The following is an 18156-nucleotide window of genomic DNA, read 5'->3' as shown; positions in this document are numbered from 1 at the left end:
CCCTTTACAGTCCAGTGAAAATTATCCAAACCCAGTAATATTATCAAAGTTTATTAAAAAACAAAGAACTAAAAAGAGATTTTGATCAGCCAGTTTAGATTTACACTTCATAAATGAAACAAGTCATTCTCATCTCAGTTACAGAGAGGAAAAAAAGTGAGTAACTTACATCCATGAACGACATCCTCTCTGATCCGCTTGTCAGCATCATGCTATTAAGATGCAGCTCTTCCTTGTCAAGCCCACTCAGGCCAGGGTAGCTGCCCTGCGCTCCACACACACAGACACACAGACACCCAGCACATGTCTGACTCTGTGGGAGACAGAACAGAGAAGAGGATGACAAATGGCAATCAATAGCCACTTTTTAAGAGCCCAAGAACCTAGATGAAGGTACCAGCCCTTGGTAAGACAGACCGATCAGAACTAGCATCTGTCAGGTCCTTTAAGTTCTAGGTGGAATTCCTCCTCCCTCCCTTTCCCTTCAAAGCTGTCATGAAAGACAATGATTTAGACCCACAGTTATACTTAGGGCCTACCTACTTCCTTAAAAAAAATAAAAATAGGTCACTTGGATTAGCATATGTTTAAATTTGCATTTAATTGCTATTCACATCCATCTTATTCAGTGGCTGAGTATATTTAGTTCCAGTAAACTGTGAGAGATGAAAAACAGAATAGGGATTACCTTATTTCTACTAAGGCAGCTCAAGTTTGTTTCTTGAAGACAGCTACAAAGCCAAGTAAATCTAGAAGAGAACAATCTGTAGAAGTTCATATATAGGAACTGCATACAGTATACCATCAAGGATCTGCAGGAAGAATATTGAAGTAATTTGCCTTGTTCTTAATAACTTCTCTTCCTCCTTCACCCCTTAGGGTAAAGGATTTCCCTCTAAGCTGGGAAAATGAAACAGCAACTACCCTGCTGTGGAGACAGAATTTAAAAAAAACCAACAAAAGCAAACCCAAGCATCTGTCCTAAGAACAACAGTAGTCTCCCTCAATCTTTGATGCATGTTTGATTAACAGTGAGAGCAGGTTGGGAGTTAATACTAAAAAGAGAATAGCCCCAAAGTAAACATCCACTGTATGGTAGGAGTGGACTCAAATATTAAATGTTCTCCAGCAGTTCAGCTTTTAGATAGCAAGACAAAAAAAAGGGATATTCAAAAGAACAATTGACTCATTTATTTTTATCTTTTATTATGAGCTAATACCAGGATGACATTCAAATGTCAGATGGCACAATTAAGACAGTCTTGGTAGGAATTATTCCAGCATTCCCAAAATTACAATTTAGTACACGAATGGCATCAAATGTATGCATCACTCCCACAGAGAAAAATTATGAAATTCTGAATATCTTATACCAGAATAGTTTCTGCATCAAATGGGAAAAGAAAAACTGCTGGTAACACAGCTGACCTCTAAACCTTTTGTGATAGTGACCTGCAGAACAAAATATTCCCCTATTTAACATCTAGTGAAAAAAAAAATATGACTTTTGTTCAAGTTTAAGATTTAATACTTTTATATGGTTAGCCACAACAGGTATTAACCTCAGTTTTACTATATTTTTGTAATGCTACAAAAATCCTATAAAATCAAATTATAGTGAATTTTTCAGTGATTATAATTAAAAAAGCGCAGCTTGTACAAAATAAAAAAAATAAGATTCTATACTCTAATGAAAAATTTAAGACATTTTTAAATGAACAAAAGAAAGCACTTGTTAAGCTCTCCAATATTCAATGCATTCTGCACTTATCTGAAACAGCCAGACAGGAGCTAGAACTTCACTCCCCTTAGTTCACGACTAGTAATTTTGACACTATTATATATATATAGAGGATCTATGTCTGATATTTTTACAAATAAATACAGGATAAACCATATTGCATAGTGTGTGCTTGCTGTCTGAGTCACACTCCAAAAGTTTCACAGTTATGGTAGGGAATTAAACTTATAATCTATGGGATGAAACATGGACAGTACATGAAATTTAATTTTAAAACCGATGGATCTGTAATTAATCAGTGAACTCAGACAAACAACTCTTGCCATTCTTGCCAGCCATATTAAACCAATTCTACTGGACAATTACATCCAGCCAACCAAAAAACAACTGTTAGCTGTAACTAGGACCAAGAGAGATCTGCCTCAAAAAAAAATTTTTTTTTAAACTAAGTTCCTTTATACTCGGTAAACATGTTAGGAAACCTATGTTAACAGGTGGCACAGAGAGGCACTGCTTGAAGTGTTGCGTATTTGCAAATATGCATAATACAAACACAGGTGAGCACTTTGATTTCAGTTTCACAACATGTCACCAGTGGCGGTATTACCAAATGAAAAATGGCAATCTTCCAGGACAGTTTATGTCACTGTAGGGTAACTTGATTTTCCTTCTAAAACTAAAAAAAAGAAATTTTCCAACAAAAGGCTTATCAGGAAGAAAAAAAAAAAAAACTAATTTTTGCTCAATCACAACCAGCGTTTTTGTTGGTTCTTTGTTAGTAGCAACAAGGTATCGATGAATCCCTCTGACTTGCAAATTTTAGAAAACAGCACTCTGATTGGATTCAAGATGCTTAGAGAGTTTTATGGCTTGGATCCTATGGCTCAAAAAGATTCAGTATACACAGAGTAAGCAGAATCTATAAAAAAATCCCTACTGTTGTGAAACACTAGAAGTAGACTTTGCACAGTTTGACTAAAGATAATGCAACGTGTGGCAGGCAAAAAGTGACAGGACTTGTATGCAGTTGCATGATCATATACACACACACGCACACACCATACACACTCTAACTAGTGTAAAGCTCTGCAGATATTAACCCTTTCACCAGCTATGTTCATGGAAATGCTTTCTTTAAGGCAGGAAGTATTTAAGTAAGGTAAAGTTACCTTTATTTTATTCTTTGTACCTGTAAGTCATTTGTACAGATTGTGACAATTTCAAAAACATAAATAGTGTCCTTAGAACATGTTTCCTAAATTAAGTTGCTGAAGTTCTGACCCACTGTGGAAGACATTCACTGAAAGGCCATTTAACACTTTTTTCTCATACAATCAGCAAATTTATTGCCCCAGCATAGAAAAAAACGTTGATAAATTTAGAAATGTATAATGGCAGGGAACTCCCATAAGCAAAATTTTATTTAAAAAAAAAAAAAAATCCTCGAATTCTTACCCACTGGTTACAAAAAGGTTTATTTCCTTATACTATGTAGAATTTGTATACGCTTCCTGCAGTACTTCCTATACGTTTCTACTGACCTTGTATTCCAATGCACTTTTTCCTGGTCTTTTATATGGGTAAGAATTTGAACGTATTCCGCTGTCTCCATCTAAGGACTAGCGTATACAAAAGTGATGTTTCCCAGTGAAATGTCTGCTGAGGACAAGGATGAAATAAGCAGGACATGTATGTGAGCCCATGGCTTCCAGTTAAGCCTAGAACATAGCAGCATTGCCATTTGATTAGATCCATTTGTCTTTGCAGGAACAGGTATTTCAGCTGGGTAAGCAAGTGAAACAGTTCTCTCCCACCCCACATTGCCAAGCTGGTAACTGAGTGATTTGTTTATTGATTTGTTGTTTCATGAGGAGAAGAATCAGAACTAGAGCCTCTACTTTCTTCACAGCAACCAATTATTTTGCATTTTTAATTTTGGGATACTTTCCATAATGAGCTGAATCAAAAAATCTATTTGAAAAATATATATTTTTTATATATATAAAAAACTCATTATGTTTTGAATGTGAAATACCAATTAATTTCGTCTTTCATCTTTGATTCCACCCCATTGTAGGAAACAGCTTAACCAAGCTTGCATGCTAATTATTCCTCAGACGCAAGCATATAGGCATTTCATATTTTGCCTAGTGAAAGGGCTAACCCTCCTTGACACATTCACGACTAGACCAGTGATTCTGAAGCAACATCCTGACCCTTAATACTGTCAGTTTCAAGCTATCAAGCTGAAAAATCCTTGATAAGGTGAGAAGATGTCACTGCGAATCAGTTAGATGATGTGCCTAGAGTTCTGCAATACCATTTTCTAAAGTTTTTTATGCACCATTGATTGACAGAAAAAAAATCCATTTTTCTTTGCTTTCCAAGTCGCTCTGTGCAATGACTGACTCTTTGATACTGTCACTTTTTAAAAGTAAACCATACAAGCCCTCATATTTCAACTTCAAGGGGGCTTATGTCCGTTCTTTGTTTTCCACCTTCAAAGGCTTTAAAAAAATTGTGTCGTCATAGATTCATGCGCAAGTGCTCTGGTCGTTTGGAAATCATGGGAAAAGCTTGTTTTTTATATGGCCCAGAGTTTGGTTGCCGGATTGGAAGTGGTGCTGAGGCCTCTCCACAGACTGTCACATCCATTTGTTCTATTCCACTTGTCTCCATTGGATATTCCACAGGTGTCTGAGTATTTGATGCGCTGGCAGAAGCACCTCTTCCCCAGAATTCCCCAGGGGAAAACTTTACAGGGCTTTAAAACAAGAAATATAAAAATCAGAGATGAAGATATACACAGCACCAAGGTATGTCCTTTACTCTGCAGGAAGCTGAACTCAAATGCCCCTTGAGAAGCATTTGTAATTCTTCCTTCCACTTCCAGAAGTCTGAGAAAGTTTCCGTGTCTAGCTTCTACCACGGTCTCTTGTACAGTAAAATTCTCTCATTTGAGTAGTGAGGATGTATTTCTAGATGATTGCAGAAGGAATTTTCTGTACTAACATGATTCTTTAGCGGCACATAAGTACTTAGGGTGTTCTGAAAGAGTTCTAGAGGAATGGTGTACCAAAGTCACCAGACTGTGAGGCTGTACCAGCGCTGAACAGCAAGCAAATTAGTACTTCTTGTGCTGCCAAACACCATAGACTTGTCTCTAATAATGTGGTCTCTAAAATAGGATCAATGCTGCACTTCTAATGGAAGTGATGGGCTTACTGAGAAGAAAGGCCGCATTTTTTATTTCTAGTGCAGATCTATTTCAACTACTTGCCAAAAAGTGCATTACAAAAAAGAAAAAAAAAAAAAAAAAAAAAAGATACCTGACTGGTGTCCTAGGGCTACCTATGAATCTGCGAGGTGATCGAATTTTTGGTTCAAAAGAAAATTTCTCTTTTACGCTTTCAAGTACAGATGGAGCCACATACGTAAAACCCTGCAAAACAGGAATGAATGCACTGTAACTTACAGGCAAGATTTACATTTATGATCACTTGTGCAGTTATGATTGGCATGAAACAGTAAATGAAGATTATAAAAAAGGAGAATAAATGTAGACACATGAACTTCTACTCACTTCCTGAAGCAAACAGCAGGACTTCAGGGAGTCCCTCACCCAGGTGCCTGCACACCCCAGATATTTCTACTCGGGTCACAGATTCCCACAGGCATGCTCAATTTCATTAATTTTGATCTGTAGAATGGACATTGTTCTCTCTGCATGACTATGAAAGCAATCACGTGCCCAGGGCTCATAAGAATGCCAACATTTCAGAAAGTAAGCAACATTTGTTGGCTGTTTTATCTATATAAAGAAAACATCAGCAATAATCAAACTAAGTATTTTCAAAGCCCTTAGACATTTCAAACCAGTTGCAGAACATGTGTTTAAAATTACGATGGTTTGCTTCAAGTATCGGGTGGCAAGATTCAATAGAGCTGATTTACCTGAAATGCCCTACTTTTTCCAAGTAACACAACATAGCTCTCCACAGTTACACACCCGTCCCTGCCTCACTTACCAGAAAGACCTGGTTGGCACTTTCACTGAGAGTAGAGTCATCTGGGCTATCAACAGGTGTCTGACGTGTAAACTTTGAATCAAACTGGCTCACATCCTCTTCAGATTGCTTTGCAAAAACAAAATGATTAAGGGTTTATATTACAGATATCAACCAAATGGCTTAGCGGTGATCAGTGTAGCCTCTGGATGGAGTTCATTCCATAGGTTTTTGGCAGAGCTCTGCTGTAGTAAAACCCTGGAGTGGTGTCGGAATCCTGTCGCTGCCAGTGGGAGGTCACTATGGGCACTGACACTGAGAAATAAAGGCAAGGGGGAGGGGCAAAAATTATGGATCAAAAAGGAACACAAATTAAAAAGATGCCTTTAAAAAAAAAAATCTCAAATTACAAACAAAAACTTTTAGAAATACAATGCCAGTTTCTTGCAAGTTTAGCCCTTGTCACAACCAGTATAGAAGAGTTGCAACTATTAGTTTTTGGAAGCCTCTCCAGATAATTTCAATCCCATTTTTGCAGATACAGAAGTGTTTATATTGTGAGGGACAGATGACAACTCTGGAATAAGTGACTATGAAGAATATTGTGTAATTCAGTCAAAGAACAACAGACATAATTCCAAGATCCCTTCTCTCATTCCTAAGTGTAACTGAAAAGGCAGTATGTATTCATTTGCGCAGGCCTTCATGCAACCATGGAAGCACATTTTCAAAAGCCACCTGGTTTGTACAAGTAACTTTCATAAAATCTGCTAATAACAGAAAAACCCAAAACTCTCTTCAGTTAATTCATCTGGAAATACCAGTCTTGTGTCATTCTGAATTTCATTCAAAATGCTGAGCAAAAATAAGGCCTGGAGTCCCCCTGCTGTAGTATGCTCAACATCAGTGACGCCCAAGTCAGTTTAAAGTGAGGTTTTTAGTAGTCGGGAACTATCGGGGTGGCAATACCCATTGCTGCCGTAGCTAATTGTACCCAGAGGAAAAAAAGATACACCCCACCCTATCAAACTGTAGGATAGGATAATAGAGGCTTAGGTCAACTTTAATTACTGCCTATAATGCACAAGATGCATTGTAAATATTAATAAGCAAACATACAGAATGCTTAATCAGGTGACTTCATTTACTTTTCCTTAGCAACTATTTATCATCTTAGTTTCAACTAAGTACTGACTTGCTGCATAATGTTTAGAAGCAGAAATTCAGAGATAACTACACTTGCAAGTCTGTTTAACCTACAGATTAGAAGCAGGAGGAATTAAAACTGAAGCAGAACCTTCTTCCTCCAGGAGACTGAACAGAAGGATAAATTGGCTCTTAGCCGATTTTTGCCACCTTCTCACATAAAAAAGCAAAATCCTATTCCAGTGACGGATAAGTACCGTGACTACAGAAAATAAGACAGAACAGCATGCTCATGACAGCGAGTATTTCATACTGTGTGGAGACTTAAAAGAAAGAAGTTTTTTTCAATGTTGATATAGCATCAGTTCTCAGGGGGAAGAAAAAAAAATTCTGAATCAGGTAGTTTCTCTCTTTAATTTGACAACAGTGATTCTGAGAACCAGTAACCTAAGTTGATGCATTTAACTACTTAAAATACCAGAAATCAACAGCACTCCAGTTTGTAAGAGTGAGCGTTTCTATGTTGGAGATTCCACATTGTATAAGACCTTTCCTAAAGGCACACAAGGAATATCTCACGGCATTCCGAGTACATACCAATAAGGGTTTAAAAGGAGGTTCCACCTTTCGTGCCAACAGCTCATCCCAGTTAATGTGTCTGAAGAATGGGTGAGCCTACAAGAGTTAGCAATAGCACAGAGTCATAATCTACATTTTCGGTATAAAATACAGAAATTTAAGAATTAATAAGCATGTTCTTTTCAGACCCTCTCTGTGGTGTCTTTCTTTCCAAAATCACGTATGGGTCTAGCGTAATATATTCTGCAGCACTACATCAGAGTAGCTGGAAGAGCTGAAAATTGATACCATACCTCCAAGTCAGACAACATACGTCCCTATCATGTTTTCCTTGAAAGTATTAAAAAAAGTCAGTTGACGTGCAAAATACCTCTACGTTTTTCAACTTTAAAAGTCAGATATCTAAAAATAATGACACAACACTGTGTTAATGACCAATTATCAGAACTGTGAAATGAGGAGGACTCTCTAGTACGTTGTTAATCTCACCACAAAAAAAGTCAAGCTGGAAGCAACAAGACGTTGCTGCCTTTTAACTATGCAACATCGAACGCAAACTAACACCGCTTTTCCCTTGAAAGCTGCACTAAATGCAAGGGATAGCAGGTTTTTCGTCAGACTGCTAAGAGTATCATTGCTCTTCCATGGCTGACTGTACAATTAGCATTGTGCAACTAGTAGAAAAGACCTACTGGAAGACAGAGCTAAAGAATAAAAGTTATTTTCCAAATCTCAAATTATCAAATAGGTAGACAGCTGGTTTCGTTAAGCTTTAAAGCATTCAAGTTTTGATCAGTTGTCACGTGTGGCTGCCTTTTTGCTCATTATACTTCAAGAGAGACATACTCTCCTTCCCTGATGCACCCTCAAAGCTGTTTTATTTTCAATGAGGTAATTTAAGAATTCTTGAGTTAAGCGAAAGTTACCTGAACTTCTCCAGCATCTCCAGGACCAGCTCCTAGACGTGAGGCAGCATTTCTTTTTAGCAGCTTAAGGAGAAATAACATCCAAAAAAGAAAAATGCGTTATGTCGTTGTGACTAGACTAGTTCTGACATGAATCATCATTTGAGTGAATGCCATGCAGAATGAATACAGAACAATCAGAAAATCTATATTTGTTAGAAAACAATTGTATTTTCAAGGAAAATCACTTTCTGTACCACGCAAAAACAAGACTGACTTTTTAGCAGTAAAACAAGCATGGACTGAGTAGCCACAGCGGTATCATTGTATTTCTATTTTCTACATACACACGTAGTACTGACATTCATTAAAATTCTACCTTTTTAAGCAGATCTCTGGCTTCTTGTGTGAGGTAGGGAGGCAAGTTGAGTTTACACTTGAGAATCTTGTCAATTGTTTTCTTTCTGTTCTCCCCAGTGAAAGGAGGCTAGAAAGCACCATTGTAATGGGAGGAAAAACAGGACTTGTTCAGGTCTCTTATTTGTGTACACAGAACTCACTTCAGTCATTTATAAAGCAGATAAAATTGCTGCAAATGGGACTTCCAAAGAACTGTTTGGATAAGAGCAGCTCATGACTGTAGTCAACATAAAGAGTAGCCGTATTTTAGTTATATTTCTTACTTGCAGTTTGTATATATACACAAGTGTATACGTATTTATACATGCATCTGAATTAGAATACAGGTAACTACAAAAGCTAGGAAGAGAAATACATGCAATTATAACTGTGCACCTACTGCTCCAGTCAGCATGTCATACATTAATGCCCCCAAACTCCACCAGTCCACAGCACGATTATGCCCGCTCCTCATCAAGATTTCAGGGGCCCTATGATCAGAAAAATTGAAAATATGGAAGTATTTTAACAAGCTTAATACTAATTCTGACTACTAGTTTTCAAACAAAACCACATTTATCAAGTAACATTTCCATAAGTGACTGAACATATGAACCACCAGTTAAAAAAGGCAAAATATAGCCATTACCCCCAGACCAGAGTAATACTTTTCTATTTCATCGTGCAGCTCACATGTATTCAATTGTTCCACAGAATGTGTGTGTGACTGTTCCATCGTGAATAGATTCTTTACATAATCCGAAGTCAGTCAATTTTACATGACCTGAAATTAAATACATAATTGTCAAAATTGCCAGAATTGTGTCATTTGTATAAGTAACGTTAAAAAAATAGGCATTTTTAACATGGATATGTAGTAACTGAGCTACTTCCAGATATTTTCAATGGTCTGACAAAGCAATACAGCTATAAAACAGAATGAGGTAATCACGCTTACAGATAAAACCTCTGCATTATACTTGCGCAAGAAAGTATTGCTGCTTGGTGAAGAGAAACAAGACAAACTACCAAAATCTATTCACTTATAGACAAATGTATTTAAACATAAAGACTGTAGAGCATCGTTCAGATAAGAAAGTAGGCTATCGAATTTTACTGCTTCCTTTCCTTTACTTCAGAGAACAACCCTCAACAAATGGTTAAGTGCCCTGAATAATTCAGTACAAAGACTCAGACTAAGTAAATAAGTTGTTTAAGATAACATGAAAATACTGATGGTCCAGACTGCCAGACGAATCAGTGTCATACGGTCAATGTAACAGTGCATTCAGGAATTGCTACTACTGTCAGGTAAAGTGTCAAAAGCTAGATAAGTCATTTCAGCTACAGATGATTTGGCATCCTACCTAAATTGCCTTTCCTAACAAATGTCTTCAGTCATCCCCATTACTAAAATGTCACTGACGCTACACTGAGGACACAGATCTTTATGTACTTTACTATGACCCAGTAGAAAAATTTCCGAGCTGCAGAAATAGCAAGTCAACCATTCAAAAAATGCCTGTGTCTATGTACACATGGAACAGGGAGCTTGCTGTGGCCTATTAAAGCCAAAGAAGCTGTGTTTAAGGGCAAGCAATTAGCTTTGGCAATTCTTCAGTTATACCGAGAGCGATAACTAACATGCCATTGTTCTAAGAAAATTCACGTAAGAGTGAAGTCTTGTGACCTTTGAAGAACTGTTTTCAAGTGACTGGCAATGTAACTGTTACTATATTTCTACCTTGATGATTAAGCATGATATTTTCTGGCTTCAGGTCACGGTAGATGATTCCTTTTTGATGCAAGTGCCCCAGTGCCATTGAGATTTCTGCCAAGTAAAAGCTGAAAGGAAACATATGACACAAAATTAGACATATTCAATCATGCAAAGCATCTTAAGCACTAAGACTATTACGTACATAGCAACGGTTCCTTGAAAGTATCATTAGAAGTGTATGAGAAACAACGATGCCTTTGAGGTTGGTTTGCCAAAAGGCATACAGACTGCAAGATGAACTACAAAATTACGCCATTAGCATTAGGTTTACCTGTTCGGTAGCTATCTTACCATGAACATATTTGGAGGAATCTAAATTTACCAGTTAGTGGTTAAAATATGCTTCAATCTGTATTACCACATCTAGATGTCAAAATTGAAGAAAAAAAATGAAGCTAAGATGGTAACGGGCAGCACCCAGAGTGCTATCTGTGGAACTGTGTTACAGCCCCGTATGTACATCAAAGCTTTTCTAAGGCATTATCGGCACGCGCTGTAGGAAGATACAACTGTATTCAGTTGTGTGAAGCCTCATCAATAAGGGATAATTTCAACTTGTTTATATGTACAATATCACTACTCAAAAGGCGCTTTCTCCTTCCTTAGCATAATTAACATTATCACTCCACACATCTGAACGTTAGAATACAGCCATTACAGTGAATTGGAAATTCTGTAACTGGCTGGTAAAATTGTGTGCACATCAAGAACAAAAAAGATGGCATTTACAGCAAGTCTTTCACAGTCTTTTCTCCAACACCCCAAACACCTCCTTTACCACAACCCTATGTAATACGGCCTCACTCAGCAACCAGCGATGGACCCTCTACTGTAGCAAGACTGGCACAAATGGGTAAGTATGGAACACGTACATCTTCCCCAAACCCCATTAACTGTTCTTTTCACTAGACTAAGAAATGAATGAGCAGTTATAGTTTTTCAAGTCAGAATATACCATTTAAGCACTTGGGGAAAAACACCCAAACTTACTAATTTACCAAAGTAAGTTCACTTACCAAGCTGTGTCTTCCATAAATATCCCTTCTCTCTCTAACTGCATAAATAGTTCTCCTCCTGTCATGAGAAAAATGAGATTTTACTCCAGTAAAGTTAATTCTATCATTTTTAGTCAGTCAAAAGTCTATTTTCTAGAAAAACTATAAGCAACAGGTATTCTGTCCTACTTCATAGAAAGCTGTTTCACGAAAACAGCTGAGAATTTAGTATTCTGTTATTCTCAGAATTCTATCAACAGAAGAAATGCCAAAAGAAATCAAAACAGCACGCTGAAAAAAATAACAGCGTTTCTGTCCCTGTTTTTTCCTATTGTTATAACTTGAGCAAATTGCTTGTAATTTGTTTCTGTTTCTATCTATTTTTGAAATAAAGATAACACTTTCTTGTTTCACAAAGAACCTGCAAGGACTAAAACCTCAGGTACTTCATATGGCTGCATAGGGTCTAAGTCTAACACACAGGAATTACAAGCCTGATGGAAGCAAAGGTATTAAAAATCTTCCTCTCCTGTAGTGTCATGAAAAATAACTATTTTATGTTTAATTCCTCTTTATTTTATTGAATTAGAACGTTTAATTATGTTATTCTATGTATTCTTAATGCTAACCTATTTTACATCTTTAAGACACCATGCCAATAGCTAGCTGGCTTTTTATAAGCAGAGTAAGAAATCCAGAGTCTCAATTACGTAAGATACCAAGAAGGAGGTAACAGAATTTCATATACTGACCACTGAGATACTCAAGGATGAGGTAGAGTTTTCCACCAGTCTGAAAGGCATAAATTAAGTCTACGATGAAGGGATGTTTCACTTCCTCCAGTATATTCCGCTCTGCTTTTGTATGAGCTGTATCCTTTGCATTCCTTACAATCATTGCCTACAAAAAGCAGAGAGATGTGAGCACAAGAACATGCTAAACAAGGCACTTTTATATTTAATTCCCTTCTGAGTTTACTAAATCACAACACTAACATATGATTCAACAACATAATAAAAAAATAAAATTTCACCATGATACATACATAACATGACAAGTTTCTTGCAGCAGTTTCTTGATTTATTTCATAGAATCATGCAATAATTTAGGTTGGAAGGAACCTCCTGAACTATTTAAATTAGCTGCTAAGAACTACACAGACAGAACAATTTAGTCGAAGACTAATTATAACTCCAACTGTACCTGGATAACAACTGTATATATCACAGATAAAGTTTAATTTTAGGTATATTATATAATTAGATAATTGTAACAGCTAAAGGGAGGGACAGATTTTGTTTAGATTCAGACAGTAGTGAAACGTGACCATTCAGGTTACCTTTTTAAGAACCTTCATGGCAAATATCTTCCCGGTGTTTGCTCCAGTTACTTTTCGTACTTGAAATACCTACAAAACATCAACACAAAAGCAATCACGTATCATGACCACATTAGATGTCTTAAGTTAAAAGCAAAGTTCTGTGAAAGAGAGATGAGATCACCTACAAACTGCAACGCTACATGAAGGAGAAGAGCTAGCGATTGGAACTAGAACCAGTTTGGGACATTTCCTACTGCCACCAGCTGGTGAGGCCCCGCCGGTGACCTCGGTCCCGTGACACCAACCTTGGCAGCCCTGAGGTTACCTTCTGGTAGAGTGAACTTTTCAGACAACAGGATGGGAAGATTAGACCTTGCCAAAGGCAGCAAGCAAGCACTTCAACCGCCTTCGGCGTAATGGATTTACTTCTGTAGAAAAGAGTTCCTTACCTTTCCATAGCCACCTTTGCCAAGTACGCGTAGTAACTCAAAGCACTCCGGTCGGATCTTTTCTGGACCTCTGTTTACGCTAGTTTCTGAAATCTCAAATTTTTCACAATGTTCCATGCCACTGGATAAAACCGAAACAAGAATATAAGACTACCTGATACTCAAAAACGATCAAATGAAAGTAAGCAAGCAAATTACTTTCTGAAAAGCATACAGTATATCTGACATAACTGAATGACTGCTTTGGAGATTTGGAGAATTCTCAGCATCAGAAATTTTATTTAGGTGTGTGCAAAGCAGTAAGTTGCAACTTGCACAGAAAAGATCACCTGCAAATTCTGGGTATTTACAGTATCAAGATTTCCTTCAGATTCCTTCATTTTTATGCATAATAAATCTCTGTATTACACCAGAATTAAGTTTAAAAGACCACAGCCTCGAATTGACTTAGATATTCCTACAAGATCTCCAGTAAAAGCAAGGCTATAGGGTGTGTTTAAGTCTCAAATCACATTCAGCAGCCCCAACAGTGATGGTGAGATTTCTGTAACAAAATATCTTGCAGAAAAAGCTGTAACAAAAAAAGTCTCACAACTCTGAACATGCCACAAAAGAAGACTGAACCATAATTTAATGATGCTTCTAAATTATGCTACAGTTCTGCAAAGGACTAACAGATTGATCCTGCTAAAGTAAACGTAACTCAACTGTTTCAACTATCATTGCTTTCTTTTCACGACATGGCATGCTGAAACAATCTGGAAATCTGTAAACGAAGCAATGCTAAAGGTAGCTGTCTCCTGAACTTCAAATCAGAACTGCTGGATTCTCAACTGCTTCAGACTGCTATGCAAATCTGCAACTGGAGCCTTTACAAAATGAACAGAACATACAACGTTCTGCAGCCAGTGTGTTACATTGGTGTTACAAATATTATTCAAGTACGATAGATAATGTTAGGAGAAACAAGGATTAAAAGACAACAGCAAGTTTCGCCAGAATTTTTTTTTATTATTATTATTTTATTTCAAGATACAATTCACAAATTTTAATGTGAAGAAATAGTGAAACGGCTAGAAACAACTCAAAATTGAACAAGAATGACAAAATTTTCTATTTAACTTAACAATGTAACAAAATTAAAAGTTTATGTAGTTGGCATGAATGGTACAGAACATTTTCTAGCAGCAACTTACAGGTCATATTGGCCAACTCCTCCATGGTCCATGCTCTCACTTAATTGACCCTGGGGATGGGAGGGGTAGAAGGAAGATTAATTATAACAAAAGAAAGAAAGCAGCGTTAAAAATAAATGCACTGATGTGTTTTACAACTTCTTAAATTATATATATATAATTATGTATATAATTATAATTTATAGTATATAATTAAATAAGCCTAAAGGTCAGGAATAATAAATTATCAGAAGGTAGGAAATCCACAAAATTCTGTGCAAGATTTGCAATACTTCCACATATCTCAAACGGTGACACATGGAACCACTGTTTCCCCTGACTGCACTGTTACTCAATCACTTAAGTATTAGAGGTAACAATTTCACACATCCCCAAGTGCATTTGAAAAATGTTAAGGTACTGCATTTTTTTACAGTTGCTCTTACATAGGATTTTAAAATCCTATTACAATATTATGCAAATTAGAACAGTAAAGATTATGTGAACAGAGGAACTGGGATTCATACGCACTAGAAACAAATAATCTACTGAGAAGGTTTTATTATTCTATACTGATATTAATCAAATCCCAATAGTAATGAAAGAATTAAGCTTTACTCTGATGTTAAATACCTTTTCTGACCAATAATCATTCAGATAGATTAATGCATGCAACTATTACTAGAGAAGGCTCACGCACTTCAACATCAGAACTAGTCACCATTAAAGAATGTAGTTCAATTTTGAAGAGATATTTTCTGCAAAGAATTTTCAACTCGATCCCTTTGCAAGATAATACTTCCCTATAACTGTGGCTCTACATGGCAAAAGAAGTGCAAACCAAGCAGACAGCTGGAATGAATGCAAATAGAATTTAATGGGCAAGCTTCTAATAAGCTTTATACTATGCCTTAGCATTTTTATTTTCAAAAACATGTACATAAAATAACAACGGCAAGTTAGTGAGGAACAGCCTGGAATCTGCAGACTGAATATCGATATATTGAGTGACATGTGAAATTCAGAGAATCAGAAGGAAAAAAACCCATCGAGATCTGTAAAAAGCAGATCAAGCCAAGGAGTGCGTTTTTAAGTATTATATAAGTGAAAACACTAACCAAAGAAAATTACGAACTTTCAATAGCTTCCAAACCATTCAAACATTAAAGTTTACAGAGGCTGGTTTATTTTGGTGGGTGATCTAGAGGGGAATTTAACTCCTGGTTCCACCTACTAGCACCACAAGCAATTATGGAGTCCAAAAGTTCCAGTTTGTTTCCAGGTCAGAGAGTTGCTAGCTCATGTCCTCTTGATAACACTTATTAGAGAAATCCAGCTTGTTGACCTCTGTTTCACAATAAAGCCCACTAAAGCTGCCCTTGACCCTGACCATTAGATGCCAACAAACGAATTAAAAAAATTCAACAAACATGGAGAATAAACACCCGTCACGTTCCTAGAACAACTTCTCAAGTTACTCAATGGTTCTGGCAAAGTTCACATGTGCAACTGGCCCCTGTGAACTATGGTTTTCATTCTCAATATTAACTTGAATGAAATTCACTTTAGATACCATTCGACCATTTTCAGGATTTCTTCTCATTTCACAAAACCAAGAAATGCAATGGTATTCTGGCTGGAAGGCTAGCAGTCCTTGAGCCTATACTTATTGTTTCATTTATTACAAACACAAAAATTAAGGCTGTTTTCTTCACCATAATAATTAATGCAAACAACCATATGGCTTATGAGCAAACTCTCCATTTAAACGGTTCTTCAGATTTTCTAAACGGTTGTGCCTCTTCAAAACTACAACTGATCTGTTCTTGCTCCTACTCGGCTTACACCTTTCAGGAGGTACCAAGGACCAGCACCACAGAGATTAAAGAAGATAGTCCAGACTTTACACCTTGCTCACTTCCAGTTTAAGGATCTCAACTGGTCTGGCTGCAATGTCTTTCAGATCCCTGTAAGACATGCACAACCACCTAGAGATAACTTTCAGTTAAACATTTTTCCCCTTACACTTTCCTGATGCTTCCCCTTCTATCCTGCTCTTAATATTCCCTGCTTTTCAGTTCTGTTTTAATTTCAAGTCCATTCTCAGCCTCCTTTATCTGTTTGCCAAAAGGCACCTGAGAAAGAAACTAGGTGGCCAACGTGCATTCACGTCCACAGTTCTGCCATACAAATTTCAGTCATGGCAATTTTTTTAAATCCACAATAAGTTTTTTAATTGTTCCCTGAGACTGAATTATTGGAACGTGAGAGAGAACAAATTCAACTTTCTTGCCATCCCCCTTAGAACCTGTTCTTGGCAACATTAACAGTGTGATGCAAGCGACATTTTTTTTTTTGAGCCAAGTACTTTATTGATTATTGAGGTGACAGACAGTGCTTTCTCCTGCAGGTTGAGAAGCGTTCAAGCCTTCAGCTGTCAAACGTCTCTACAGTTTATATGCAGTGTGGGTATTCCAGCTGTGATAGAGTATCTGGTTATCTCAAAGACTCCAAGACTGTCATTGGCATTTAAACAGCAAAAAATAAATGCAGTAGCAGTTTAAGCAACAGCAAATGTTTAATATACAAAACAATATAAAAAAGCAACAGTAGCACTAGAAAAATATAAACAGAGATCTTGTAATAAAATTCCCCAAAAGCCTTAACAGAATCTGTATGAACATTACAAAATGACAAACTACAGATTACAAGGTGAACCGTTTACGAAAGCATGAGATGGAGATGCACGCTGATCCGTACAGACGTCTAAGGCGGCATTTTAAAGCTTTGCTTTTAATTTTGCCGCTAGAGCAACGACTTTACACAGTTCCAGAAAGATTAGCGTTTCTGCACTGACGTTAAAACATGTGACAAGAAAACAACCCCGCTGCGGCACTTGTCCTAGGAAATCCAAGGCAAAACTTCCAAGGGAAAAAGCTCCCGCAAGTCTGGCGCAGCCCCCCCGCCCCGCCGGCCGCCCGCCCCCGGCGGGGAAGCCCTGCGAGCCGGCTGCCGCAGCCTGCCCCGACCTGAGGGCGCGACGCCGTTCCCTTCGCGCCGACGGTAACTCCCGGCCGCCGGGCCGGGCGCGGAGCCCGCTGGCGGGGCAGCCGTCGGGGCAGCGCGGCCGGCTCGGGGCGCGGTCGCGGCCGCCTCACCTGCGCGGGCCTGGGCGGCGGCCGGCGCCCCGCCTCGCCCGGCTCCCGCCCCGCCGCAGCCGCAGCGCGGCCTCTGCCAGCCTCCGCGGCGGCCCCGCCAGGCCGCGCCGCTCGGCCGCCGGCGGGATGCCCCCCGCCCCGGCGCGGGCCCGCGGGCCGCCCGCCGCTCCCTCCCCTCGGGCCTGCCCCTGGCGCCGCTCCCCGCGGCGGCCTCCCGCTCCCTCCCCGCGCCGCGCCGGCTCGGGCTCCCCCCTCTCACCCCCTCCTCCAGCTCCTCGTCCGAACCCGCGTCCTCAGGCTGGTCCAGGTCGATGTCGAACACGCCCGCCATGGCGCGGGTGCGAGCCGCGGCGCCGCCGCCCCTCCCTGGCTCTGCTGGCTGCGCGGGGCCTGGGCCGCCTCATGGGCCCGCACCCCCCAACTCCGCCACGGCCGCCATCACCGGCTGCGCGGCCCCAGCGCGCCTGCGCCCCCGCCCCGGCTCCGGGCGCCGCGCAGGCG

At 38.9% G+C, this 18156-nt stretch overlaps 1 protein-coding gene across 7 annotated transcripts in view; it reads right to left on the bottom strand.

Moving 5' to 3' along the window:
* RPS6KB1 (ribosomal protein S6 kinase B1) overlaps positions 1-18156 on the bottom strand; it is a 27716-nt gene extending 9560 nt beyond the window's left edge. For 4 of the 7 annotated variants that reach the window (XR_015703385.1, XR_015703384.1, XR_015703386.1 and 1 more), the window contains exons 1-17: positions 17915-18156; positions 14519-14568; positions 13323-13443; positions 12892-12960; positions 12305-12452; positions 11574-11631; positions 10522-10622; positions 9471-9561; positions 9178-9268; positions 8758-8865; positions 8400-8462; positions 7492-7569; positions 5770-5877; positions 5071-5183; positions 3283-4505; positions 689-812; positions 170-313 (exon numbers count right to left, since the gene is read on the bottom strand). Coding sequence is in view for 1 of the 7 variants with exons in the window: in XM_087751400.1 (XP_087607526.1) it covers positions 4268-4505; positions 5071-5183; positions 5770-5877; positions 7492-7569; positions 8400-8462; positions 8758-8865; positions 9178-9268; positions 9471-9561; positions 10522-10622; positions 11574-11631; positions 12305-12452; positions 12892-12960; positions 13323-13443; positions 14519-14568; positions 17915-17986 (1509 nt within the window). In the remaining 6 variants the exon portion in view is untranslated. Of the gene's footprint in view, positions 1-169; positions 314-688; positions 813-1176; positions 4506-5070; positions 5184-5769; positions 5878-7491; positions 7570-8399; positions 8463-8757; positions 8866-9177; positions 9269-9470; positions 9562-10521; positions 10623-11573; positions 11632-12304; positions 12453-12891; positions 12961-13322; positions 13444-14518; positions 14569-17914 lie in introns of those variants that run through there. The other 3 variants (XR_015703383.1, XR_015703382.1, XM_087751400.1) reach the window with 3 other exon arrangements.

Source organism: Nipponia nippon, unplaced genomic scaffold (genome assembly GCF_047370975.1).
Source record: "Nipponia nippon isolate SJK-2023a ecotype South Korea unplaced genomic scaffold, ASM4737097v1 scaffold_15, whole genome shotgun sequence".
Taxonomy (NCBI): Eukaryota; Metazoa; Chordata; class Aves; order Pelecaniformes; family Threskiornithidae; genus Nipponia; species Nipponia nippon.
This window is presented reverse-complemented; position numbering and strand designations above follow the sequence as displayed.